Source organism: Pseudoliparis swirei, chromosome 10 (genome assembly GCF_029220125.1).
Source record: "Pseudoliparis swirei isolate HS2019 ecotype Mariana Trench chromosome 10, NWPU_hadal_v1, whole genome shotgun sequence".
NCBI lineage: Eukaryota > Metazoa > Chordata > Actinopteri > Perciformes > Liparidae > Pseudoliparis > Pseudoliparis swirei.
Genome location: NC_079397.1, coordinates 12,657,410 through 12,685,395, shown reverse-complemented (window position 1 = coordinate 12,685,395; position 27,986 = coordinate 12,657,410). Strand labels below are relative to the sequence as shown.

The 27,986-nt window shown below is 44.8% G+C and overlaps 1 protein-coding gene across 5 annotated transcripts; it reads right to left on the bottom strand.

Annotated features, from left to right (window-relative positions):
- Positions 1-369: 369 nt before the first annotated feature.
- On the bottom strand, positions 370-27,986 carry znf800b (zinc finger protein 800b). Of its 5 annotated transcripts, none has more exons than XM_056425262.1 (12): positions 27,899-27,986; positions 15,844-15,951; positions 12,262-12,586; positions 9,104-9,199; positions 8,010-8,153; positions 6,386-6,560; positions 6,068-6,230; positions 5,771-5,933; positions 4,972-5,336; positions 3,615-4,793; positions 3,084-3,197; positions 370-2,708 (listed from the first exon to the last, which is right to left on the bottom strand). In XM_056425262.1, the coding sequence occupies exons 2-11, from the start codon at positions 15,901-15,903 to the stop codon at positions 3,096-3,098; spliced, it is 2,772 nt and encodes a 923-aa protein (XP_056281237.1). In that variant the 5' UTR covers positions 15,904-15,951; positions 27,899-27,986; the 3' UTR covers positions 370-2,708; positions 3,084-3,095. The 5 variants fall into 5 exon arrangements, with proteins under 5 accessions (XP_056281237.1, XP_056281241.1, XP_056281240.1 ...); XM_056425266.1 differs by having other exon boundaries at positions 5,293-5,336; XM_056425265.1 differs by having other exon boundaries at positions 5,771-5,894.

Sequence of the window (27,986 nt, the reverse complement as noted above, 5' to 3'; positions counted from 1 at the left end):
GTGATGAATTAGATCAAACTAAATCATATAGGCGGTGTAATTCTGTATGTTGCTTCATTTGCTTTCAATGTGTGGACCAGGAGACGATAAGCTGGTAGATATCCTGCTCTGATTCACATCGCGTGGATCAATATGCATCAACAATACCAACATGAGTCCCTCTTTGAGACGTCAAAATCAATGACGTATTGCAGCACAGGACAATCGTGGGATGGGAAATTAGAAATCTCAGAGACGGTAAAGTGGCAATGTCCGTAAATGTAATTCCTGAGAAAGCTAATGAAATCTCCTCTCAGTCAACAAAAGTGAGCGATGGAAGCGTACGACTCGTATCCGAGAGAAAAAACAAAACCACACAAGAGTTCCCGGTGAGATTCAAAGCAGTACATGTTTATTCATTAAGTGGTTGGTTTTAACATTCTCGTCACATGTGAAAGGCTTGTCTAACTCTTCTCTAGAAGGTGAGCTTAATAACATATTACAGCTGATGAGGAAAGAAATGACAAGATTTAAAACAAAAACAAGTCTCCTACGGTCTTAATTCTCTTCTTAGCACAACAAAAACCTCCTTGAAAAAGGAATGAGGTACAACTAAAGGTGGAACGACGCACTGTTAATTATAACTAGTCAGACATGTTAGAAGCATATGGTCGACCAATAACTATTGTGACTATTATAACTATTATTTATACCATCCGTGTTGGATGAATTCATATATACAAGTTCAAGACCGTGTCGCAGTAGCGTTTTCACTTATAAAAAATAAAACTTGGTCTTTTCTTCTGGTTTTGTTCCACTTCATGGCTTTCTTATTGAACATTAAGACATATCTACATTTGGTCTTCCTTCATCACTTTCCTGCGCGCCAGTGTTTCAGAGACTACCTCGGGGTTCCTGTTGCTGCCGTGAAACAAACGCAGCCCCCTTAAGCTGGAGTACCGCGTTGCAAACGGAAAACAAAAAGTTTAATGTAAACTTTTACGTTTAGTCTTCCGGGACACGCAGCTTTCCCCCTACGCTGCTGGCCCTTCATAAATAGGGATGGTGGGCGCCACAGCTGGTGGGGCCCCAAACATCTGGACCCGCGGCACCTGCTGCTGCGGCCCGGCTGAGACGCGTCCGCTCATCGCCTCGGGTCGGCGAGCGAGACGCCGCCGTCGATACTTCCTTCGACGCGGAAAACAAATACTTCCAGTTGATGGGTTTCCAAAGTGAAACGCCGTGTGGCTGTCACCGGAACGCCGGCAGCAACCCGTCTTCAAACAATATGCATCCGAAGACACAGTGATGTGTGTGTGTGTGTGTGTGTGTGTGTGGGGGGGGGGTGGTGTAGTAATAGTGGCGTTAATTTGATATTTTGAATGTTCCGCCCGTGGTAGTACACCTTCAACTGAGCTGTTATAGAATACAAATACTCCATATTTGGAAGAGAGTTTGTGTGAATTCATCTATGAGGCATGTATACACATGTTTAACACTAACTCTGCCGCCTCGGTTTCATACCTTCACACTGCGAGTGAAGCTGGTGTCTCATTTCATAACGGATCTGCCTGAGTTCACAGACGGATGTCTTGATGGAGCCGTGCTTCATAAAGCCTCCCGGGCCTCTCGTAACCACACCATTACTGGGAGTCATAAGTCGGCTAATATATGGAGATGAAACGGGGTTCAGTCGACTTAAAGGAAACAAACGGGAACGAACTGATTTCCACGTGCAGTCAAACAAACAAAAAAGGCGGAACTTAGAAAATTGACCTCTGAACATAGAGGTTTTGTTTTTGCACACACACAATTTTTAAAGAAAACAAAAACATATACTTCAGGGTTTCCCTTGCCTCAACTATAACCTGTTAATAATGAACAATTCAGTCCTGTTGCCGTTGGTCCGTACAGCGACAACACAATCAGACCACTGGGGAAAATCACAACTGGACTTTTGATCGGTTTGCTTCTCAGGACATTTACAAGAGAAGATGAAGCTTTCTTTAACTCTGAGGCGAGCAGCCGGAGACTGAAAGGAGAAACGCCGTTTCTCTGGTGGATAGCAGAGCACCGCTGTCCTAGGTCGTAATGTTGACCCCTCGCACCCTAAAACACAACATACGTTGTGAATATATGGAAAAGTGATAAACAGGGAGGAGCCAAGGAGCCACATATGTTGTGTGTATCTGTTTGGGAATTAAAGGGCCCAATCAAATGCAGCTTTCTCCCAAAAATATTCTCCAATTAAGTTTCCAGTCTATATTTTTGGAGGTGACGATCCAGTTCTGATTCCCCCCCCACACACACACACACACACTCACACAGACACACTCGCACTCACACTCTACCTTCATCTCTTTGCTACCGAGAGCAAAGCCGTACCAACCAGCCAGCAGCCTTTGGATCTGTCCACACGCCGCTGTAGTAAACAGAGCGTGTGCAGGAGCAGTGAGTCTTCAACAGTCTCTCTGTGGGGAGCAGCGCCGGCGTCCAGCGAGCTGGCTGGCTTCATAATGAAACTACACCAAAAAAAATGTCAGATACCAACAAAATATTTGGCTCTTCATAAGCAAAGGGGTGGAAATCCGTTTTCACTTCGCTCCTGCGTCGTACTCCTCTGTTGGTTTCTTTCGTCTCGGCGCTCGTTCCATTCGTCCGTTATTTGCCAAATTAAAATGATCGCGTCTTCGTTGTTAGAGGCTCGCCGGTCCCTTATGCCCAGCTGACTGTGAGAGAGAAGGAGAAGACAGATGAGGAGACAGGAGAACAAAAAGAAGAGATTAGAGAGAGAAAGAGTGGTAGAAAGTGGAACTATCCAGGGAAAAAAGAGCAACAATTAGACAAAGAGGAAGGTCTCTTGAGCAGTAAGACAGGAAACAGCTGGTAAACGTGCCCAGCGGTCAATTAAAGCCTGCAGAATGATTGTAGTGTCTTATCTTTGCCTGAGAGAATGGTCTTCCACACACACACACACACACACACACACACACACACACCTCACTTTGTGAACACACAGCAGCAGCAAAGAGAAAACAAGACAGGAAGAAATCCATAGGAGGAGGAGGACAAGTAGGCGGCGATGGCGAGCGGTGTGTTCTTACAGTGTGTGTGTTTCACCAGACGAGGGATTTGGAGCGGGTGCTGACTCCTTTCCTCCGGCTGGCTGCCGCCGTCGCTGCGTTGCGATGACTTCGCTTGTGAGACTCCAGGTACAGCTGGAAAAACAAATCGATCCACACGGTTCATTCATGGATTAAACTACGAGCTCAGACGTATTAATATATCATACAAGGACACATAAGAATAACACGGTCGTATTCCTATCAGGTGGAAATACGGAATATCGTAATTTAGCGAACGCATCTTTATATATGAGTTGCAGATACCACATATATATATATATATAAAAATAGATATAAATATATATATAAGCGAATAATCATAACTCCGCATGTGGAGTTGTCATGGTGGCATAACCATATAATCATAATTATCTTATGCCCAGACAATTACCCCTCTAACTGGAATGTGTACAACGGATCATTTCCACTGTAGCGCTTTACTTTTAATTTGTTCTTTTTAAGTTACTCCTCACTGGGAACACTTTTAAAAGATAATTGAGAATCCACTACCTTCTTGGCAAAGGCCCGTCCACATTGGTCGCAGGCGTGGAGGGAGAAATTCTTGGTCACTCGGACTTCGTTGGAGGAGGACGACGACGACCCGGTGCCGCTGCTCTCCGCCGGCGGGTCGTGCCGCCGGGTGTGCGGCGTTTGGTTGCCGGGCGAGACGCCGGAGGAGGAGTTGCGTTGGTGCGTGTGCTTCTCGCTGCGGCGGGTCAGCGGGGGGCTGACGGGCCGAGGCGGGCGGGTCTGCTGCCTCTCCTGCTTGCGGGTGACCGGAGGGGACGGGGCCGACGCCGGCGACGAGAGGTCCTGCTGTTTCCGAGTGACGGGGGCGGGAGGCTGGACTGAGGAAGAGGAGGAGGAAGCTGATGAAGCGGCGGGGGCGGCCGCCGAGCCCTCGTGCTTGCGAGTGACGGGCGGCGACGGCGAGGACGACGACGAGGAAGCGGCGCGCCCGTTCACTTCCTCCTTGACGGCCGTCTTCTTGGCGAGCGGCGCCGCGTTGAGGACGACCTCGGCCAGCCTCTTCACCGCCCGGCTCTCCAGCTTGGGCATGATCTTCCCGAGGTACGCCGACGACTTCTTGTGGACCACCGTCACGTGGCGCAGGACGTCGCGCTTGCGGCGCGACTCGTAGCGGCAGAGAGGGCAGCGGTAGAACTTGATGAAGATGTCGTTGCCGTCCGTGTGCAGCTCGATGTGCTTGGTGAGGTTCTGCCGGGAGCTGAACTGCCGCTTGCACAGTTTGCAGAACAGCTGCTTGAAGTCAAATCCCACCGCCAGCCTGGTGGTTTTGGCGAGGCCGCTCCCGCCGCCGCGCGAGGAAGACGACGGCAAGGGCGGCGCCGTCTTTGGGCTCGCCGGGGGCTCCTCTTCCTTCACCTTCGCGGCGTTGCTCGCCACGGGGACACATTTAGCGGCCGCGGGGCTCTCGCTGCGAGACGGGGCCGGGCTGCTGTCCACGTTCTCCTCGTCCTCGTCTTCGTCGTCGTCGGAAGGTTCCACCGCCTCCTCTTTCACTCGCGTGTTGTTGCTCGCGCCCGAGCTGGCGCCGCTGCTGGGGGGCGTGGCTTTCGGGTGAGGGGGGGCTGCCGGAGGAGGAGAGGAGGCTGGCGGCGTCGCCGGCCTGTTGCTTTTGATGCTGTATATTTTGTGGACGATGCGCATGTGCCTCTTCAACATGAGCTGAAATACACCAAAGCGTAAGAAACATTACATTTTCCTCCTTTGGACAAAACACAATTATTACAACGAAGTTGACGTGTGAAATAGAACATCCACTAAAACAACGCCGATGCACCTCTTCCTGCTCGGACCAGAGATATTTAAGACAGCAACATCGAGCCAGTAGGACAACAAACACCTGAGAGCTGTAGTTCCTCTTGCAGACGGTGCAGCGACACGAGGCCGGGGCCACCTGTGGAGAGGCGGGGGGCGGAGTCTGAGGTTTGGACGGGCTCGGGTTCGGAGACGCCGTTTTAGAGTTCACAGGGGTGGACTTGGAGGTGCTGCCCCGCGTCGGAGAGGGACTGTCGCTCTTCCTGGGGGGGGTGACCTCCAGAGAGAAGGGCTGGCCGGGCCGCGAGGCAATGCTGGGCGTGACGTTGTCCCTCCGGAGACCGCGGTGCACCTCGTCAAAATGACGGCGTACATTGGCTTTGGTAGCGAAGCTTTTAAAACATACCGGGCAGGATTTTCCAGGCGGTGTGCTGAGAGTCCTCGGCCGACCTTCAGCAACAACAACAACAACAACGATTGTTATCTTGAAGTTTTCCTTTGAGAAGCTCAAATTGAAATGTGGCGCTGATCCCAAGGATCACATGGTGATGACCGAAGACTCAACGCTTCAATATTTCCCCCCAAAATGAATATTGAGCATTGAAGAGATGTGCAGTATTGCTGCATACCAGCTGCATATTTATGTATACTAAACAAAAATATCTATCTTCTTTTTACAATGCCACCGCATGCAGTGTACTGATATTTAACGGAAGATTATTCCTTCTTTGTCGTGATTAATCGACAGGACACTCTATCTACTCACCAGCATGACCAATATGTTTTGTGTTGAAATATTAGTTTAATATATCAACCTCTTTGTGATGGTTCTTCATTAACATCTCATCGGACTGGCCGAGTTGAGTTGAATACCCTCTTCTTACCTTTCACTATCGACAGCAGGCTTGTGGGAACTGTGCGTGTCTCTGTGAACTTCCGGAGCTCTTCAAGTTTGGCCTGGTGCATTTTGCGGCAGTGGCGTCTGATGCTGCGGCGCGAGTTAAATTCCTGACCGCAGAGACAACAGGAGATTGTGACATCCTCAACCTCAACGGGAGGAAGAGAACACAAAAGAGAGAGACTCACTGACTGCGATAAGCAAGGCGAGGTGCGTCTCAGCAGAGACGGGGAAGATGCACATGCTTTGTAACTCGTGCTTGCCGACACATCCAGTCACCTACCCCACTGGTGGACCCCTCGTCCTCGGGCTGCGGCTGCTCCTCTTTCGCCTCCTCCTCGACCCCCGGGCTGCTGTGGCTCTCGGGCTCTCCTGGCTGGCTCGGTTGGTCGTTGTCCCCGCCCTCCACTGATGCTTCCTCCCAGGCTACCGGACTCTCTCTGGCACTGTGAAGGATGTTGAGACAAATAGTCAGAGACGAGCGAAGGCTGGGAGAAGCCGAAAATCTTTAGATGACAAGAAGTTGAGTCTACGGAGACCACGCTGCACAAACTGGATCAGTGTTCATTAAGAGGGTTGTGTTCCTCGGCATGCCACCTACCTCGGTGTTTGCGATGGGAATCGAGCCAGCTCCTCCTCTGTGGTGAGGTACTGGAACACCGCCTTGTTTGTGGTCTGAATGGGCTCCAGGTGGACCACGGTGTCTGGGATTCTGGGATATATAGCGTCCAATAAATCCTTCATGGCTACACTCTGTCTGTCATCACCCGATGAACCTGTCAAATGATGAAAAACGCCAACAAATGAAGGAGATCATACGCAAAAAACACGAAAGAAACTAGCAAAAATGAGGTTGAGTCCTTATTATGAACAACATTGTGTTTACTCGTTGTACAAAACAAGTTTGGCACTGCGATTCTCTTTAGAGTGAAGACAACCAGCGTACCTCTGTCAAGCTCCCTACATTCCTCTCTTTTGTGAATCCGCAAGTTTATTTCAGAGCATTGTTTACAGCAGAAGATGCAGAGAGGATGGAAACAGTGGAGCTCCATGTTCAGGGCCTTTCAGGGAGTCTGTACACTGTGAAGGCTGGAAGGTGAAGAATCGAGTGTCTCCCACAAAATAACTTCTGTTTATCCATTCACCACAAAATTGATGCCCAAGCGTCTCAATGGTGAAAAACAGACAGCAATGAAGTCATTTATCAAAATATCATTACGATACCCTTTCAGCCACTGGTAATAGATTGATTTGAGAATAATTTAGCGAATGGACAACTTAATTAAAACCACACGCCGGTAGAAAGACGATGGGAATGAAACACGGTTCATTCTTTCCAACAACAATCACGAGAGGGAATACCACTGTGCAAAATATAACTGACTGTTTGTGTTGAGATTGATTTCTATTTTAGGAAGAGGGGAGAGTTGAGTTAGAATTAGAAGAGTCTCCTAGGCGTCATCTTTTCCAAGAGTCTCCCAACACTTCTAAGAAGCAGAGAATAGAGATGTGGACACATTTGGTCGCGAATAAGACGATAAAACACAAATGCTGCCAGATCAAAGTCAATTTCCTTAGTGATATGTGGAGGGGAAGAGGAGAAACTGCACTTTGATTGAGGGATGTGATTGGTGGATTGCACATGTTACAATGTGCAAGTGAGCTTGTGTGCAAAGGAATGAAAGAGGGCCGTGTGCAGACAGAAGAGATAAGAGGAGAATAACGAGGAGACAGATGGCTCCAAGAAGCCTTCGAGTGGAAGAATATGAGAGTGAAATGTGGAGAAGTCTGAGGAGATGTTAAAGTAATCAATGATTCTGTGCATAGGTGTGTGTGTGTGTGATACGTGTGTGTGCATGTGTGTGCTGACTAAACAAGGAGTGTATGAGTGCGGCGCTTGAATCCGTTTGATTGCTGCCTTGTTGAAGGAGTCTCTGTTCGTTAGTTTGATGTAATCTGTACAAATCTGTATTTGCATGTTCCCAGCATGCACTTCAGTTCTGGCCTTGGCTCTTGGAGTGTTTTCACCTTGTTGAATGACTTATTGAGTTAAAATCATTTTGATCTTTCATGTGTTTTTTGTGCTTTGATATTTCATAGTTCGGCTACGTTTCTAAACGTGTGTTTAAGTATTCTAGTAATGTTGTGTGTGTGTGTGTGTGTGTGTGTGTGTGTGTGTGTGTGTGTGTGTGTGTGTGTGTGCATGCTGATGTTGGACCACTAACCGTCGGGCTCGGGCATCCGTGATAGGCAGTAGTACTCTTTGTGTGTGATGAGGTTGGGCAGGCCTCTGAACAGACTGCGGCACAGCTTACACTCAAAGATGGTGTCCACCTCCTTCAGCAGCATGTGCTTCAGCTGGCTGGTGCCTGCAAGCCCGAGAGAAAGCAGCAACGCTCTTATCTTTAGTGACTGCAGGAAGAATTATACAACATGCTACCATGCACACACACAATATTGCACAATTCACTGCAAGAACAACAATCTTATTTCAGGAATTAATAGTCGTAGTCTTGTTGTTGTTGGAAATAAATCATTGTTGTGATCAGTCCAGATTCAGGCTGATGACTTTTGAGATTTTTTGTTCACCCGGAAAGGAATGCGAGGACATTTTTCAAATACTTTTTTAGAGTAATTGATGAAAACGTGATAATCTGGGGGGTGAAGTGTTCCTTTAAAACGGAGAGACAGAGAAACTTCCCTCAACCTATCCCACTGATATTTTAAAGGACTCAGGTGATGATTGCCCTTCTGTTAAATGCACCTGTTGTGTCAGTGCCGTCATCACCTTCTCCAGTATTGTCGTCCGCATGACGAGTAAACACTGTTCGCCACTTGCTGTCACACACATCCTCCCAAGTCTTGTTTTGGCCACTGGCTCAACGTGGTTCGTGTATAATGATGTACCACGACAGCGGGAGATAACCACACGGACCCACAGCATTATGACTGTGCCTGGGAGCAGTGGCAACCAATGAGTGCCTTAACCCTTGAAGGAACTTTGGGCATCGAGCCAAACTCAACTTAGCTGGCTCAGAACATGTGTGGTCATGGAGGCAACCAGAGAATAACACAGGGATAGTATCGGAGCTGCTGTAGCTGTTGTTAATGCAAAGAAACTACTTCCTGCTATGGATTTACATTAAATGCTTCACAGCGGGAAAGAAGCTGTCGGCATCATAAACATTCCTGAACGTCGTTCTTCGTTCTCATTATCTTGGCGGTTCAGTTTGAGACACCGCAAGGCACGAAGACTGAGATCATTGGCAGGAACACTTGCGCTTCTGGATAATAATAAAAACACAAAAAAGGCACAAACCTGAGCGGAAGCATTCGATTATCTGCTGAATCCCAGATTTGGAGGTCTGTAGAGGCTGCTGGAGCACAGGAGGATCTCCGGGCTCCACAAAGAGACCTGGAGCGAAACAGACAGGAGATTGCATTTCATCAAAGCCTGCATATGATTACATCAGAGGATGACAGACCTGGAGAAACACAGCATCACCTGGGAGTTTGGGGGGCCTGGTAAGACACAACGTATATCGCAGTGTGCTTAAAGAGTGCACACAATCCCTGGCAGAAAATGAGGTCTGTCTGAGACGGGGATTCACTCTGACACACACACACACACACACATACATATAGACACACACACACTCAAGGATGAGGAAGCAGGTCATCTGTCTTTGCGTTATAATTTGTGCGACTGTTGGCTGACATTTGGTGCAAAGTCCAACAATGTTCAGAGTGTGTGCCGTATCTCATACGTCAGGAGGAGCAAATGTTCTGCTTTGGCTCGACCCGAATCGTCAGCGGGCGCCGGGTCAGCTGCAGCACGACCCGGGTGCCGGTCAGGATTTAATGTTTTGTTTGATTCACTGACCTGCTTTCTTCCCTTTTACTCACAATAAGACATTGAGGACAGGCAGGTCCACACGTCGCATCCTTCACATTTCTGGTTCCTTGTAAACTCTGTTGATCTAGGAATTTTGAAATGTCACACTGTGATGCTAGATTGTAATCTTTTTCAATATTACGGACTAGTTTGGGTTGCGGGGAGTGCTACACACACAATAATTATAATTTAGAACAGAGATTCATTTCAAATTCTGTGTTTTTCTTTTGCTATAAACAAGGCAAATTGTCAACCCTGAATGAACCGTTCAACCAATTCATTCTGCGTTTCTAAAACACCGCAACATGCCAAAACAGAGACACAATTTGTATCAAATACGCTGTGGTGTTAATTTTACTCGGGGCAGAACAATATGATTTTTTGTTTTATTGTGATTGCTTCGACTGATGCCATTACGGTATGATTTGCAATCTCAGTGGGAAGATCATTTTCACATAATTATTCTCGTTACACTGAAAAACATTAAAATGATTACGATGTGATTTTTGCAGGGATCTGTACCCAAAAGTCTGTTAAAAATGATGTGTGGGCCAGGACATCTCTGTAGCACAACAATATTCAATAAATAAATAGTATTTTAACACTTGATTTCAAAATGGCAGGAGGCCAGATTCTGATCCGACTGTGCTGACTCCTTGATATACACAACGTGCCACTGAGACGGGTCACACGAGGTAAAGTCCTCTTCTTACCTTCGCATTGAAAATGCGGAAGGTAATGTTTTGATCACCGTGTATTTATTTATTTGTATGCGTGTTAATCGCATAACTCAAAAAGTATTAAACCGAATCGCATGAAATTTGGTGGGATGATTGGTTATTATCCGGGGACCATTTGATTAGATTTTGGAATCGTTCGGGTCAAAGGTCAAGGTCATGAAAAGGTCAAAATCTTCTTTTTACCATAGCACGGTAAATTTTTATCCAATTGGCATGCAACTAATGCCAAAATGTTCATAATTCAATGCCTAATCTTGTGATAGGTATGCGCTCTACCGAGTGCCCATTCTAGTTTTCATGTGTTTTCCTTATTTCAGCAACTCAGCTTTTACAACAATACGATGTTAACTTTTCACGGCAATGAAAAAACAAGGACGTAAACGGTGGTCGTACTAATTTCTTGATGTAAAATAATCCAACGGGGGGAGCGGCCTTTCTGCTGCAGCAAAAACAGCATTTTGTAAAAAATATCGGGGACAAAGCTCTGAATAGAACAACTTCAATGTTTCCAGCTGTGACAAATGTCCACCGTCGCTTCGGTTTTCAATCGCGCACTTTGATAGCAGCCTGCAAACTCACATTCATGCTCAAGATGCACTATTGTCAGAGGGCATTGTGCTTTGATAAAGGAGCTGCGTTTACAATTATGAATATTAATATCACAGCAAACTACTTTTTATGATGGAAACATACAGTGGAATATGCCTACCTAAACCGAGAATGAAGTCACTCTCCCTGTGTGTGTGTTAATCCGTGTGTGTAGACAGAAGGACAGACAGAAAGCAAACAGGACTAGCAGTCAGACAGAAAGAGAGTTGCAAACGTGAACGGCAGCTGTGTGAGCAGGTCTGACGGAGAGAGAGATGGAGATTAAGTACGAATATGTGACGGAATGCGTTTTCCCCGTCCCCATCCCCCCCCAACACCTCTCCTTGGAAAGCAGCTATAAGCCGGGCGGGGCGGGTCAGCGACCCGTCGACCTCCCCACCCCCCCTCGGCGAGAGGTTCAAAGATCAACCAATCAGAAACATCGGTCCACACAAACAGCTTCCTTGTACTATGTGTGAAACTAACCCACAGCAGCCGCGTTTACATCTGAATCCAGACATCTACATCTGCTTTTAAAGGAAAACTGCGGCGAAAGAAAAGCAGAGGGGGATGCGGGGAGCGAAGCCAAAAGGAAGGGAGGTAACAAACATGTCAGCCTTCAGGAGAAGCTTTACACATCATTTCAGCTTTAATAGCCATGTAGTAGATTTTATAATCCAATATCAATGGGAAAGCTTGGCTTCAGGGTCATGGAACAAACTGGCTGTCAACTGAGGGAGTGAGACCAAACGGGCCGTGGTGACAGCCAGTAGATTGAAGACAAGCTCAACCCAAGAGGAACAGATAAGTGTGGCCTATTTCGAGCCAGCAACATTTCAACGGACGAAGTGGTTACACCTCAGATAGCAATGTCGCTATTCATTCAAGCAATATCTTTTAAGAATCTTTTTATTTTTATAATACTAATTTGACATGATACATTTTCACGTCTCTCAGGATGTGCTTATTTCATTTGCCACAACCCATAACAAATAAATAGAGGTGAGCTTTTCAAAAAATTAAGGCCGAGACAGGATTCATTGGAACAAGCTTTCCTGTTCCTGTACTGTCAATACACGTATGTAATGTGATGTAAATGTTTGACATGTTAGGCCAACCGGCTCTTTGGTTTTCCAATTCTTCACACACACCATGTGACCTCTCGTAGAACAGCCAGTCACCCTCTGGTGCTCTGACAGTGACGCGACACGAGAGGCTGGCAGACATTGTTAGCCACGAGAGAACTTTGCCCACCTATGTTATGCTGAAGCCGGTCCTCCGTCTGGCAGATCTGGTCCCTGGTCTTACTGGTACCGTTCCTTTGCAACTCAGGCAGCAGAGGGGGGATGGGCTTCCACAGGGGCTTGGCCTGGGACGGGGACGCACCATCGCCCTTTTCTTCGACTTCTGCTGGAGTCTCCTTCTGGTCCAAGTTCTCCGAGGGCACCTCAGCTGAAGCAGAGGTCTGGAGCTGGGCTTGATCCGAGGACGGGGCTCCTCCTCGGGGCTCCTCCTGTGCCGGATGCTGGGTGTCGGACTGGAGCTGGTGGTCTTCCTCCATCTCTGTCGGAGCAGCATTCTGTGGCACCAAAACCAGGCATGAAAATACGAGCTACAGAAAAAGCATGGCACAGATCAACAAGTAAAAGGATAACAAAGGATTACAATTATAAATAAAGACACTATGTGTATGCTTCTCATGCCATTATAGTTTGTTTGTAGAATAATTTTTAAAAAACATGTGGAAGATGCCAGCTGTGCCACTTTCATCCTTTTCTCAAGGTGCTTGAGATGTTGCACTCCTGTCGCACCTTCCGTTACTTAGCAACCAAAACCTGCGCAGCGCGATGCCGATACTGATGAAGCTGTTGGAATGGAGCAATAAGCCTCACTGACGAAAGTAAACAAGTCAAAAATACATGGATTCCCAGCACTGGGAATACCTCATTGTGGCTTTAATGCTCGATTCGTCTGTTTCAACTTTCAACCAGATGCGTGGGACAGTTAGTAAAGCCTGAGCGTGGGAAAGTTTGCGCACTGCATTAACGTTTGAGTGCACCTTCCACGCGTTTAGGTGGTCAACAATGTATTTGAGGGCGCAAAGACTGTGGAAAGTCAACTAATGAGACAAAAACAAGTTACAATGGTGCTGTTGATGTGTTGCTGTTCAGTCAACTGATCTCAGAGGCCCTGGTCCAATCTGGAGGTGGTGATGGAGGCAGCAGACATTGCTGTCTGCCACAGTGAATGCTTTCGTCCTACTTCCACTAGAGGGCGCCAAAGTCCGAAATATTAAACGTCAATACATCATTAATTTAAAAAAAAAAAGAGATGCGAACAATCTCATTCAAATCACGATCACATAAAAACGCACACATACACACAAATATCCTGCAAATCTTATAAATGAAAATTGATCATGAATAAATACATAAATAAATGCTGGCATAAAGCCAGGGGAGGAAAGAGTGCCCATTTTAGGTCAAATTAATCTCCACCCAAAGAAATCCATATCGTTGGGCAGAATGAGGTGTCACAGCAGGTGGGAGTGAGTGAGTGAGTGTGTATATGTATGTGTGTGTGTGTGTGTCTCATGTCTCCTGTGCACCCAGAGATGTTGTAGGGGGACATTAACCGTGTCGCACAAAGCTACCCTTCAGCAGATAAGTGACTCCACAGCAACCCGTACGTGTGCGCACATACATCTGTCTTTGCGAGTGTGTGGTTGGTGTGTGTGTGTGTGTGTGTGTGTAGCTGTGTGTCTTCACCAGACCTCCCCAATCTTTTCTCTTTCCCACCCACCAATTTATCCTCATTTTCTCTGTGTGTCTGTCTCGCTCAGTCCTCGTGTTCCCGCTGCCCTTGAAGAGGGACAAATGACTCCACCGGTCAGGCACATTACGGCACATCACCGGGGACCAGGGGGCCACTTGGAAACAAACACACTGTGCATACCACGGCATCATCAAATGACCATTAAATAGCTTAACCCATCCATGCACGACAACACACACACACACAAGACATTACAGACAATGAACACAAACACTTTTTTACCAGTGGATCATGCTCTTTAGAAAAGTGAGAAAACATAGAACCCATTTCATATAAATCTAAAATGTCTCTATCACTATAGCAAAAAAAACTAAACTTCAGCATCTTCACTGTCAAGTAATTTATTTCCACTGACTGTTCAATAAAACTACGAGGTGGAACAAAGAAAACAGAAAACAGTGGTGAGCCCTGGATTAAACAGGGTGAATTATCAAAACTATGACGGATTATTCACCCGATTCATTTCCCAGGTCAAATGGAATATACCGCATATTAAAGTTTAATCTGCTATTTTCAATGTGATTCTGGAAACAAATACCTCATGACACGTTGTAATGAATCCTTTCTGAACAAAGTATGTGCATTTAATGAGCAACGACGGTCTCTGAGGTGCTTCCTTGAACGTGAGGGTGTGAATGCGTCTCAGTATAGTGACTTTCATTGTATTTCCTTGTGTTTGAGCCCAAACTGGCGGTCCCTCGTGGAGGAAAGGCTTTGGCATAAACAGAGCATGCTATAATTTCCCTAAGCACAAGAAAAAGTGTTAAACATGAATAAACAAAAGTATTGGCATAGGCCAGGGGACGTGGGACAAGTTCTGGTATAAAAGCATCAGAGAAGATGTCTCCTTCTCCAGGAAACTGGTTACACCTTCTTCTGAACATCTATTGTGACTAAAGTGTAACACAGGTAAAGTTGTGGGGTTACAGAAAGGTGGTGCCCATCGGAAAAAAAAGAGCACAGTGTGTGGTAAACTAGGACAGGGGCATTCAGGTGTGTTGTCTATAATGTGACATCGGTAAAGAGGATATGATGCATACTGGAATTAGAGCTGATCTCCACTGACACAGGAGATCAGGTGGGACATGTGACAACTACATGACAGAAGCTGTTAACCCTCCTATTACCTTTGGGGTCAATAAAACCCCAGTTAATGTTTAACGTCTCTAAAAATATGATTGACATAATTTGTTTTGCTTCATATTTCATGACTTTTCCTGATTTATTGGGGAGAACTGGGAAACCATCAAATTCACATGATGATATGTTTTCAATGTCCTGTACACAACTTGTACGCATCGGTGTTCTTTCGGGTCAATTTGACCGAAGGCTGTTTTTCGCTGTGTAAAACATATAAGGAATATCAACTTTTTTATTCATTTAAAGGTCTATTTAGGTAGTCAACAAACAAACAAAAAGTACCTGCCCCTTAACCCTTGTGTTGCCTTAGGGTCATTTTGACCCGAATCAATATTACACCCTCCCCCCGCCTTAGGATTAATTTGACCCCATTCAATGTTTAATGTCGGTGTTCTTTCGGTAGTCAACAAACAAACATAAAGTACCTCACACTTAAACTTGGAAAACAATATTAATTCTAATAATTTTCTGGAGGTTTTAATTGCTGGCGTCAAATTGAACCCAAAGGGTAAAATATGTTAGTAAATATAAAGGTAACAGGAGGGTGAAACATTGAATCGGGTCAAAATGACCCAAAGGCGGGGGGAGGGTGTAATATTGATTCGTGTCAAAATGACCCTAAGACAACACAAGGGTTAAACTTGGGAAACAATATTAATTCTAATAATTTTCTGGAGGTTTTAATTGCTGTGGTCAAAAAGGGTAAAAGATGTTAGTAAATTTGAAGGCAACAGGAGGGTTAAATGACACAGGGTGGAGGTCGAGTCGGGCATCTTACATACAGGAAGTATGTCTTCCAGTCTGCCAGTGAAGGGAGTAACATGAGACAATAACATCCAGACATTGTCGTGTTTTCTTTACCTCCAGTCTGCGGAGACAGTGAGCGTTCTTCCTCCTGGAGGACCTCTGGACCTTCACCATGTTGCCACGAGTGGTCCGCCGCGCCGCACCTTCCCTACCGGCAAACTCCTGCAACAACAAACCACATGAGCCATGTAACCTTTGCGAAACACAACTGCTGAATGTAGGGCTAGGATGTAAAAGGTTGGTTTTTGTCTGTACTTGAGCGTAGTTATATATATATATATAAAGAGATATGTAATTGCAGAGGCTAGCTGCACTACAACTACACGCAGTCGACCTGTTGCATTGCTTTAAGCACAAGAAGATCAAGCATTAGCTTTACAACATTAGTGAAGCCCCACATGTTCGGTTATAAAAGACATGTCACCAGACTTTATTCTCTTTCCACTCTTAATGAAAAGTAGCTCAGTACATTTACTTGAGTATTCCCATGTTATGCTGCCTTCTACTTCTACAACTTAATGAAGTGGAAAACTAGATGTAATCTTCAAATCAACAACATGTCCCTTTTGTTGCCAAACTGTTCTCCCACAACACATTTCTGTGCGGATACTTCTTGTGAAAAAACTGAATAGAGCATAAATAAAAGATCACAGTAATGGTATCCAAGAATGCTTCTTGTCATATTGCTGACGGGACAATGAAACCCATTTTCGCCCACACTTTCCTCTGACATACACTAACACTAATGTTATTTGTGTTTTTCCCAGGGGACAATGCTAGGAACACTAAACCTATATAATGGATCTGTATTTAAATATATATATATACAAACAAGTACTGTTGTTGCCAATATGCATAAATATACATACATGTATATTAAGTACTAATGGGGATAGTTCTGAATTATGTGCTGGGATTTGGGGTCAACGTATATTCACCTTATTTCTGGTTTATTCCTCAGAAATATAACTTAATTTTGGCATAGAAGAGAACCAACGTCAGGATGCATATTCAACCACTTTTCATTGTGTGTTATTGTGAGTAGAGTCCACTGGGCAAAACATTCAAAACAGTGTAGTCTATGAGCCCCCTTATTAATATCACTCATCACTATTGATAACCCCCACCCACTTTTACTTCATTTTAATGGATTTATGACAACATCAATATATAATGTCTGATGCTGCCCTCTAGTGGCAGTCTAAGGTCAAACAGCTTGGTCGAACAGCCACATGCACCTGCCACTCCACCGGCTCAGTAGAACATGATTTAGTAGCACTCTGTCATGCGGAGCCGCCTCACTATTTTCTTATTTGTCACCCTGTGTCAAACTGCACAAGGCCATTATTATCTGTCACCAGGGTGAGCGAACCAACTGAAAACTGAAAGAGATGCATTTTCATGAACAGCATGTGAGAGATGCTTCATGCAGTGTTGGTATGACATACCACACGGGTCCAATACTACAAGCAGAGAAGCAGGACAACAACAAACAACCGAGAAGAATTTGAGAAGATGAAAGCATTGAATTGTAAATATAATAAGATAACAACACTTCTCCGACGTACTTGAGTTCATTCTCAGATTTTAAGATACATGATCGAATGTAGTAAATACATACATTAATAACGAGAAAATAATGATTGTGACTTACAACTATGGGGAAACTTAAGATTTTAAAAATAAGAAAATCTGACAGGAATGGAAACACGGGTTAAGCAGCTGAAGTGAAGAGGTTGCATCGACACTCGAGTCACACTAACAGAGGAAGCTACGTGTGGCGGGAACGTCACGTGCTGCCGCGATACCGGCATGCCTCCACCTGGGTGGAGGTGTCGTTGACCTCCAGCAGAGGGAGACAAAGCCTATGCTTAAAAGAAAATTCTAAAAGTTGTGCAGTCTGCTGAGGACTCCAAAAGACAAGACAGAATACGAGGAGCCACAGGGGGGGTTTGCCCCAACGGATGCCTCATTACAAAGGATGTCAGAGAGCTGCACGGTTTCAAAAAGGCAGCTATGTGGGGGTCTGCGTGGCGATTAAACCGAAGCAAAGAGGAGCAGGTCAGATGATTATAATCCAAAACATCCAACGACAACACTTCACCAAACAAATTCTCTTCCAGAGCATTGTCAACACGGAGCCACGGTGTGCATGAAGGTCAGGTGGCTCTCGTCACGGGAGATGAAATACTTTGCGAGATATGACCCTGAACAAAGAGGCGTCATTGTGATGAGGAAGAGTTAATGCACAGAATTAAAAAACACATGTAATATGCATCAAAATGTGTAGTTTGTTCCTGAATTTCGGAAAACAATTAAACATTTTAAACCTCTGTAACCGTTCATTTTACTTTCAGATTGAGGTTGCACACATGAAACAATCTGCTTGAAGTAGCACAGATGTATCAAGGACTGTGCACTAAAAGGACAGCAGATGGAGACGCACAATTCACATTCAGCATGGAGAGAAGTGGAACGTTTAAAATGTGTCTCTTAACTCGTGGCACACTACATTCACCAGACTATATTCTACATTGTGTGTATCAGGTGGAGACACAGGAGGGATGCGACAGGTGGAGAATGTGTTGGTGGACTTTAGTCCTGAACCATTTCAGAGCTCAGGTCTGCCGTGTCGAGGTCGAACTGAAATGGAGACGATTCATTCAAGAGGAACCATGAGATCAAAATCATTTAAATTGTAGAAAAATGAAGAGTAGGAATAATAATGCATGCAGCTTCCTAGGTTCTATTTATATCAGGGAGGGACATTAACACTGGCCATTAACTATAATGGGAAATTAACACTTTGACCGGAAAGTCTGCCTCCCCTTACGCCCACTATAATCAGGAAACAGCCTCATTTAAAAGGTTACCTCACAAAAATAACTCAAAAGGGGATGATACATGTCAAAAATCAAGTGGCCTCATCCCTCTGTCAGCCCTCTCCTCTCAGAGCAAAGATCTCCCTCGGTGTATCAGCGTTTCACCTCATGCAGGGTTCTTACACATTTTGACCAATGGATTTCCAGGACTTTTCCAGGACTTTAAACCAAATTTCCATGGCCAAAACTAAAAATCTTGGTATAAACATGAACAATTAAGAACATGTTGTGTATTGAGAGCTACGCCGGCTTATATTTTGAGCGTCTTTCTTTAAAAAAAACATATTAATTATTGTAAACTCGGCGTTAATGAACATGTGATTATAACAAATTTCCAGGACTTTTCCAAAACTTTCATGATTTACGTTTTTTCCAGGACTTTTCCAGGCCTGGAAATGACCATTTTAAAATTCCATGACTTTTCCAGGTTTTCCATGACCGTACGAACCCTGCTCATGTGTTTTGAGATACAATCTAGCACCCCGTCACACTAATGAGCAGGTGCTAGAAACACAAACGGATTGGAAATTTCTCAAGAAAAAGATGTATTGCAAATGAAAACTTGCGTCTCAGTAAAACTGTTTCTTTACAGAAATCGATGGGCCTAGTGCGAGAAAATGTTGAACTCCTTATCCTCGACCTCTCTTGCGTTCTTCTTGGAGTTAACTCCTACAAGCCTTACAACTCGTATTCACTAAACTGCAAAAACGTGTCGTTTTTCGTCTGATGAATGTCACCTGTTCATGAGCAAGTGTGAGCGTATGAGACGTTAAAACATAACAGCTTCAGTGGTCATATTAGAAGACCACTTTGTTGCTCACATTATTTTAGAATAATAATTCTGCAGCCAACAGTGTCATCAGAGCAGCACTAAACAGGTCATGTGACAATCAGAGCTACCATACAAGAGAATAGTATAGCCTTCAGCAGGTGAGCCTGAGGCAGCTGTTAGAGTGGATTTTCCGAGTATGCTATATACAGGACTGTCTCAGAAAATTAGAATATTGTGATAAAGTTCTTTATTTTCTGTAATGCAATTAAAAAAACAAAAATGTCATGCATTCTGGATTCATTACAAATCAACTGAAATATTGCAAGCCTTTTATTCTTTTAATATTGCTGATTATGGCTTACAGCTTAAGAAAACTCTAAAATCCTATCTCATAAAATTTGAATATTTCCTCAGACCAAGTTAAAAAAAAGATTTATAACAGCAAAACAAAATCAAACATTTGAAAATGTGTTTCCAGGTGTTTCGAGTTAATTAGACGATTCAAGTGATTTGTTTAATACCCTACTAGTATACTTTTTCATGATATTCTAATATTTAGAGATAGGATATTTGAGTTTTCTTAAGCTGTAAGCCATAATCAGCAATATTAAAAGAATAAAAGGCTTGCAATATTTCAGTTGATTTGTAATGAATCCAGAATGCATGACATTTTTGTTTTTTTAATTGCATTACAGAAAATAAAGAACTTTATCACAATATTCTAATTTTCTGAGACAGTCCTGTAGATAGATAATATATATATATATATATATCATCAAGGGGCACAGAGCTAACAGACTAACGCATAAAAGCATCTCTCCTCTTTGCAGATGATATGGTTCTGTGTACATATGCACTGGGGTGGCGAGCAGCAAAGTGTGAAGAGGTCGGGATGAGAGGCAGAATCTTCAAGTATATATTGCACCGTCAGGGTTGGGAGTAAATTACTGCTCCATGCGAAAGATTCAAGTATCTTGGGTTCATGAGTAAGAGTATACATATCTTAAATGTTATATTAAAACTCTAAATTCACTCAGGTTGAGAGATTTAAAGTCCATCAAGTGTTTTTTCTCCCTGTGAATAAAGGCATATCTTGTGTACCTGTCCGCACAGCTTCATACCTCAGAGAACATTAGGTATGCGGAAATTAAAGAATGCCGCAGATTCTGTTATATCAATTGTACGTCCTGTTTAAGAACAGATCTGTCTCTACGAGTTGCTCTTGCATGAGGCCCAAATAAGAAATGTCTGTCATAACAAACCAAGAATGGTACCTTGCTGCCTTTGTTTACAGGCAGGGATGTCTATGTGTACAGATTGTAAAGCACTCTGAGACAAATTTGTAATTTGTGAAATTGGGCTCTACAAATAAACTGAATTGAATTGAATTTCCAGTGCAATTTGATATGGTCAATTGATGTGATTATCTTGGGATTTTGAGTCTTATTTCAGTGTGTAGACGCACCAAGAAGGTTGTGAATCCCAACTCGGAGCAACAGGCTAAATACTTTGTTGAGAAGTGTTCCATCAAACCTGACGCGCAGCAGCAGCCTGCCTTAAAGACCCCGGTGTGGACAACCGTCTGACTACACACACAACATGTTCTTGACGCGCTTTATGTACGACAAAGGTTGAGAAAAAACATTTAGCCACGCAAATGCGCCAATAATACACTCAGAGACTAACACCAGAGACTCTCCGGTTTCCGTAGCAACAGACAGACGTGGCTGTGAAGTAGTGACTCCTGTTCTGACTCGGGTAATGAGATCGAAGGTGTTCTGGGCTCAAACTGAGGATGGTTTTCATTCAGAGTCCCGACCCTCAATCCATAGAGGAAGCTTTCTAATGACTCACGAGGTGCCAGATTGATTCTACTTCTGTGCAAATTTAAAGTTATTCTAAATCCCGAAACAAGTCTCCTGAGGAACGTTCAACATCAATGCTGCAAACTTCAAAATGTTTAGGCGTTCAATACTTGGAAAGCAGTATTGATTTCCCGACCTTTCATTTTAAGAATCAACACATCCACACAACAACCGCAGACGAGATGACAGTATTCTGGATGTCCAATGATGTGTTATGGAAATGTAAGGAAATGTGGAAATACGGAGCTAAAATACCAATTTCATAAAAATCAATGACGAAACCTTGAAAATGAACCTTCCGTCCTCCCTGATAGAGCATTTGATGGGCAACTGTTGAAGAGCAAGGGAACACAGGAACAATGGCTCGTTCTGCAACTACAACGACAACATGAATAATATGAGCCTGCATGAAATGAATGGGTGAGGCAATAAAAAAACATCTGAGACTATCCTAAAAACGAATTATTTAAAGCTAAAAACAAGGCATTTTCTTCTCCGCAGCTATACACAATTATCACCCTGAACAAAAGGGCAACTTACTCCATCAGTAGCCATTTAACTAAAAGCATAATTTCCCCATTGTAAATCTTTCTAATAGTCCCAACACAACTTTATTTTTCACATACTTAACCCTTCTTAGCAACAATGCTATTTCCTTAGCTCAATATTTCACAAATACACCTGATGATGTCTTTTCCAATGTTACATACTGTACACGCAGGTATGTTAAAGTTCCATCTCCAGTGATAATCCAGAATGAATTCTGTTCATGCCAAGCAGAAATCAATTTGTCAAAGCGCTTCCCTTTTCGGGAGCGTCTATTATTTTCGGAGGCAAATCCCTGTTTGCCCTCTCAGAGGAAACAAATGAGCTTAATCCATGATCAGCACAACTTTCTCTTCTCTGGAGCCTCAGCCTCTTTGCCGCCTATAAACTCCACGAGGAAACATTAGCCTGGCCTGCATGCATACATTCATATATGCATACATACGTACATACTGTATGTTTGTGAATGCAGAGCCAATAGACGTATTCCTGCAATCACCACTGCCTTCTCATAGTTATTTCCGATGGCAGCGTGGAGGTTGTGACAGGACTTCCTCCTAATGGAGGGACACACACCACACTCACAGACATGATGCTGACGACTGGCCGACGCACCAGTGATACCGTCTGACCACAAGGTAGGATGGGAACACTGCTGCGGCCGACTGACAGAGTTCCCCTGCGCTTACAGACATATATATATATATATTTATATATATATTGCCTTTTCTCTGGGCATCATCTTACTGAATGGTGGAGTCCATGTTCTGTGGCTCTGGCCATTTACCGCCTTACTTCTGGTTCTCCTTAAGTTGGAAATCTAGGATATGATGAAGCTGTTGCACTCAGTCACCTTTTCATTGTCGGCATTAGGGCCGCAACTAACGGTTATTTGAATAATTGATAAATGTGTCGATTATTTTTCCGATTAATCGCTGAATCGGATTTTTTTTAAATGTCAACAAATTATTTCCAAACCTTTATTCAAAAACAGAACCGACAACTCTTCACTAGCGTGAGTTTACTCGCCCGAATATTTGTGGTTCAGTCACGGCGGGAGGGGGCGTGGCTTATCTCCATGGCGTTGCTCCGTGGAAACAGTCATCATTTCCGCCATTCGCCACGGAAGAATTAACCACTATTTCTACTTTATACTTGTTGTGGAGATCCCACAAATGTCGGAACATCCAACGCCCCCGCGTTCGGGTTCATAGCATCGGCCGTAGGCTCACACAGCTCGGTGACTTTCACCGACTATGTCTGGATGACGTCAGTGATGACGGGCGGAGCTTCTCAATGCTGATTGGCTTTCGCAACGCAGCATTATGGTCTTTTTCCGCTGCTCTTTTTTTTTTTTGCCTGCGTCCAATAATTTTTTTTTTAATACTCAAACATCTCTGCGACTAACCGAGTGGCGTAATAATCGCGCAACACAACGAATCCATAATGAAATTTGTCGATTCGTATCGATTCGTTGTCGCAGCCCTCGACGGCATATCGAGTTATACTTGACAAAAATAACAATAAGCATATATAAGATAGATGGCCTATGTTCTAAAAACATACAGTCGTGTAAAGTTCAATCAATAAAATGACACTGCAACTTATCTGTGCCCAACTCAACAACAACAACCAGATGAGCCTTTTCCAAGTCAAGCATTCTAAAAATTGACCAACACCACGTGTGTTTTACAGAGGAATCACTATCCAAGTTCTCCAAGAACTCTTTATCTTCACCCATGCGAGTCTGACATATCTGTGTTTTCTGTAATTTACCACACGTCTCAAATAGCACTTGAGTGTTAGACGTGCTTTTATTAGCTGACCGATGCATTTGACAACAGTAAAAACAAATTAAGCAACAATAAAATGCACTGAACTTCAGGAAATTGTTAGGCAGAAAACCCTAAATTGGCTTTTAGATATGATTGTCTAATCGCACTGCGGGTGACTGTACTGTCCCATGTGACGGCCTTAATGGACAGCTCCCTATGCACATAACAACAACACCTGATCTCATGGACAAACACACACCGGTGGTGCTTGATATTTCCAGTGAGGGAATATCACACCTCTGTATTTGGAGAACTTCAAAGTAGTAATCACTGTGGCGACAAATTGTTCCCTGCACATAATTCTTTGCAAATAGTCGAAATACCTATGGGTATTACACATGTATGCAGAGTTGTGTGCATGCCTACACAAACATGATACAAATACCAATTTCACCTCCAGAAGAGCAAATTTCAATATCTGCACAAAGTAATTTTAACAACAAGTTACCCAGATTGAAACGTATGCCGTTTAAGGATCTGCAGGTAAGCTTGATTTTATGTGATAACATTCATGACCCATTCAAGCCAGAACAGAAGCTATCCGAACACGTGGAGTTGGCACAATTTGCTATTGGATCTTCAAAACCAGATATGAAATGAAACTTCTGCACAGTACATGAAGTTTTCATTCTCAGCATATTGGAGTAACGTAAAAGGAGCCAGCCTCAGGAGGAGAAACACCAACACAGATTTATATTCTGGGCGATGCATAACAGACTTGTTCAGGCCAGTTGTGGATGAGCAACCTGTGGTCTTTGAAACCAAACGTCCAAAACCCCCGGTGAAAGTTACAATACAGCTTGATATACTGTATGGAGATGTCAACATGAAATAGCAATGGAAAAAGCAGCATTTTCTGTGACATATAAAGATTATTAAAGAAACGATCAACTGAGAATCGTTCACTGTGCTAACTAGCAGGTGAGTGGGCCATCAACATATATGAGCCCGTCTCCCCGGCTGGCAGATAAGAAGACGAGCAGCCTTCCAAGGTCACGACTGGAGTTGACTTGCTTATTGACTGGCTGACACAGATGTTCTGGTTGCCTAACTGGGAGGATATCTCAATGTCTGTCACTCTATTTACCTCGCTGGCTGCCTTTATGACCGGCACGTTAAGCACATTGATAAGCTGACTCGGTGACCGAACACAACACCACATAATTAAACTGACTGATTCACACACTGACATCATTAAACTGTTGTAGTCAACAGCCACTCTGGTACAAACCAATGATACGTGGAAACTTTGATCAGGGGAGTCAGGCGGCGGCCTTTGCTGCTGTTCAGACCAGGACAGGCAAATCTCAGGTTACTAAAACCCACAAGTCTCATGAGATGACGGGAGGCCGGCCGATGTCAAAAGACAAATGGGATGAACGCTCACAATATTGTGTTTCTGGAACAACATATATAAAGTATTTCAAATGTACAGCTCAGTTCTGGTAACTTCACTGTCTTTTCATTATATTTGTGTTCCTTTTACCCGCTTTGTTATCTACACTCATGTCCCCATTCATATTCCTCCTCAAGGTTCAGACTGGCCATCTTTATTGAGTCAGAAATACTCGAGCTGTCGTGTTAATAATGAACCGAATGTGAACGGATTCATTCACTGTACAACACCTGTACAGAGAGCCATCACTACGTTTTAATTTAGACTGAGTCACGTTTTCTGTCAATATGCAAAGCTAAATAAGTTCCCAGTCCAACTTGGAGCCACAGACAGGCACCAATGAACCTTCTGAGGTCTACCTTGGAGAACTTATTTCTGAGGAACAGGCAGTAACCTCACATTTGAACAGCACCTGTAACATTAGTGGATTAACTGTCGGACTGCATCTGCAGCCTTTGTATTAAAGCACAGGAAGTGAATGCAGTTAACTAAATGCAAATATATAGCGTTGCCACATTTAAAAGGCAGCTTGTAGATGTTAATATTTACTACTTTACATCTCATCACGAAGTGTTACCAATCAACCGGTTGTAATGCGATTTGTTACATATAAACAACATATTTCCCCCTAAACATAATCTTGTAAATATGTTCCTTGTTGGCTGAATCTGCACTTTGTGGTTTGACTGTGCCGGGACTGTGTGCCTCGTGAGTAAGTTCCCGGAGCTGTGGTGGATGAAACCATGCGCAGTGCCCAAACGCGCAACAGCAACAAATAAAACATCCCTGCATATAACCGCCCCGCTCATCTCCATACCAGCAACGCGTGGTGCGCTGTGGATGCAACGACACCGTCGCGAGTGTGTATCCGGGCTCCGAAACCTGATTCAGCCGTGTTCTCCGCGCCGTTAGTAAAGCTGTTCCGGTGTAACCAGCATCCAGGGGAAAGACGTGCATCCACACACGAGCGACTCCACAAAAAGCCACATGTACCGAGCACCATGAGGGAGTCGGGCGGATATACTCCACTCCGGCCGGCCTGTCGAGCCCTGTATCGGCGTTGGTTCAACCAGCGTCCGCATCCACTTACGCATCCCAGGCAGGGCGAGGAAACGGAACCATGGCGAATGAACCGAGCGATCTTCCGCGTTGAATCCGAAATCCCAAGTCGGAGCAGAACTGGAGAGTGAAAGCGCACGGCGATTGTTGCCGCCCGGGTCTGTGGCTATTGGTTCCCTTTCAGCTGGGGCAGCGTCAGCACACACACACACACACGGTCTCCATTTGCAACTCCATCGCCCCCCATGGGCGTGCGAGGCCGCGGGCTGTGACGCAAATGGCACTGGGTGATTTGCAAATGACATATTTTCCTTATTCCGTGTCGTGGCCGCAGGAACTAATCCAAATCCCGAGATAGTACACACGAATATCCATCCGATGGCGGGTGACGGGTAAATAAAGGCGGATGAGCAGTTCGCTCTACGGGGATGCGGTTGCATAACTCAGGAAACTTAATAAAAATGTGCACGGGGCGAGCGATGCACAGTCTCCATGGCTGATGTTTAGCCGTGGTTTCGATTTGATCCTGGTGGCCTGTACCGTGACACTCAGGACAGATCCGTCCCCGACTTCTGGTCCACGGGAGGAACCAAGCACAGCGTGTAACACAGGGAAGCGAGTGGCCTCGCTATGGTGGATGTGTGGCCAGTGCTCGGACGCATGCACGTAGAGCTGACGGGGGAAGACAGGACAGCCGGTGTGGGACTTGGGACCGCATTCACAGGCCATAAAGGGCCCGCGTGAATACTATTGTGCTCTTTTATCCATGAGTCCCCAACTATTTACAAAAGGTTGGGCAACACACACACACACACACACACAAAATATCGCGGCGAAATGGTGGCGGCGGTTACAGCAGCTGCTGCCACTGTGCCCTGCGCAAAGCGGCAGCACAACCATTGCGCAGCGCCGGACTTCCCCAGTTTTGTGCAAACTATGCGATTCGTCCAACACACTTTTATTTGTGTGTCTCATTCAGGCTGTCCTCGTACGGCAAGCAGCGAACCAGAGCGCGGAGCAGTCGCCGTTCTCATGGCACGATTTGCATCGCCCCCATTATTCCCGAAAATCTCTTTTTACACGGTTATATTGTCAGCCAAAAAACCAGTATATTGGACAACAATGGGACAGCTTGACTTGATCAAAGGAAAAGCCAAGAACAAAATGCACCTTTCAAGCCGTATAAGAGAGGCCCCCTCATACGGATTGCAGCATGGCAGGGGAGTGCGGCGTAAAAATGAGCTAACCCGAGTAAAATACACACAAAGACAAGGTGCAGTGATTCCACAAAGACGTCCATCGTCACCCTGGTAACAACACTAAACCATCCATGGTCATTTGAATTAGCCTGAAGCCGGCGAGGATGGCATTATTATCAATATAAATCGCTGCGTTTTGCGGCTCCGTGCCACCTTTTCCAAGAAGCAGCTTGGCGCACAGGACCGGTGACCCTTCCATCTTTGCGCGTCCTTCTACCGAGCGAAATCCTCCACTATCTCGTGTTTTGAGCATTTACTGTCGAATACAACACGTTGCAGTAGGTGATTTCCTCTTTGAGGAGGTGCACGCTGCGTGTAACGGCCGCTACAAGTCTCTGAAACTATCCCTCTCCCCGCCGCGGCCAGGCAGAAACAAGAGGGCGATGACGCCATTTTCTGCAAAAACAACCATGCTCGGGAAGCCAAAGCGAAGGAGGTTTAACCCGCTCCGCAGCGCTCTGGTCCCGCTGAAACGTGTTAAAAACAAGTCCGTACCTTGTAAACGTTGGATGGGTGGTGGAATCGTCTGTTTGAAGAGGTAAAACTACGCGGTCGCGGCTACTTCGAGTCCGGAGATTGTTTA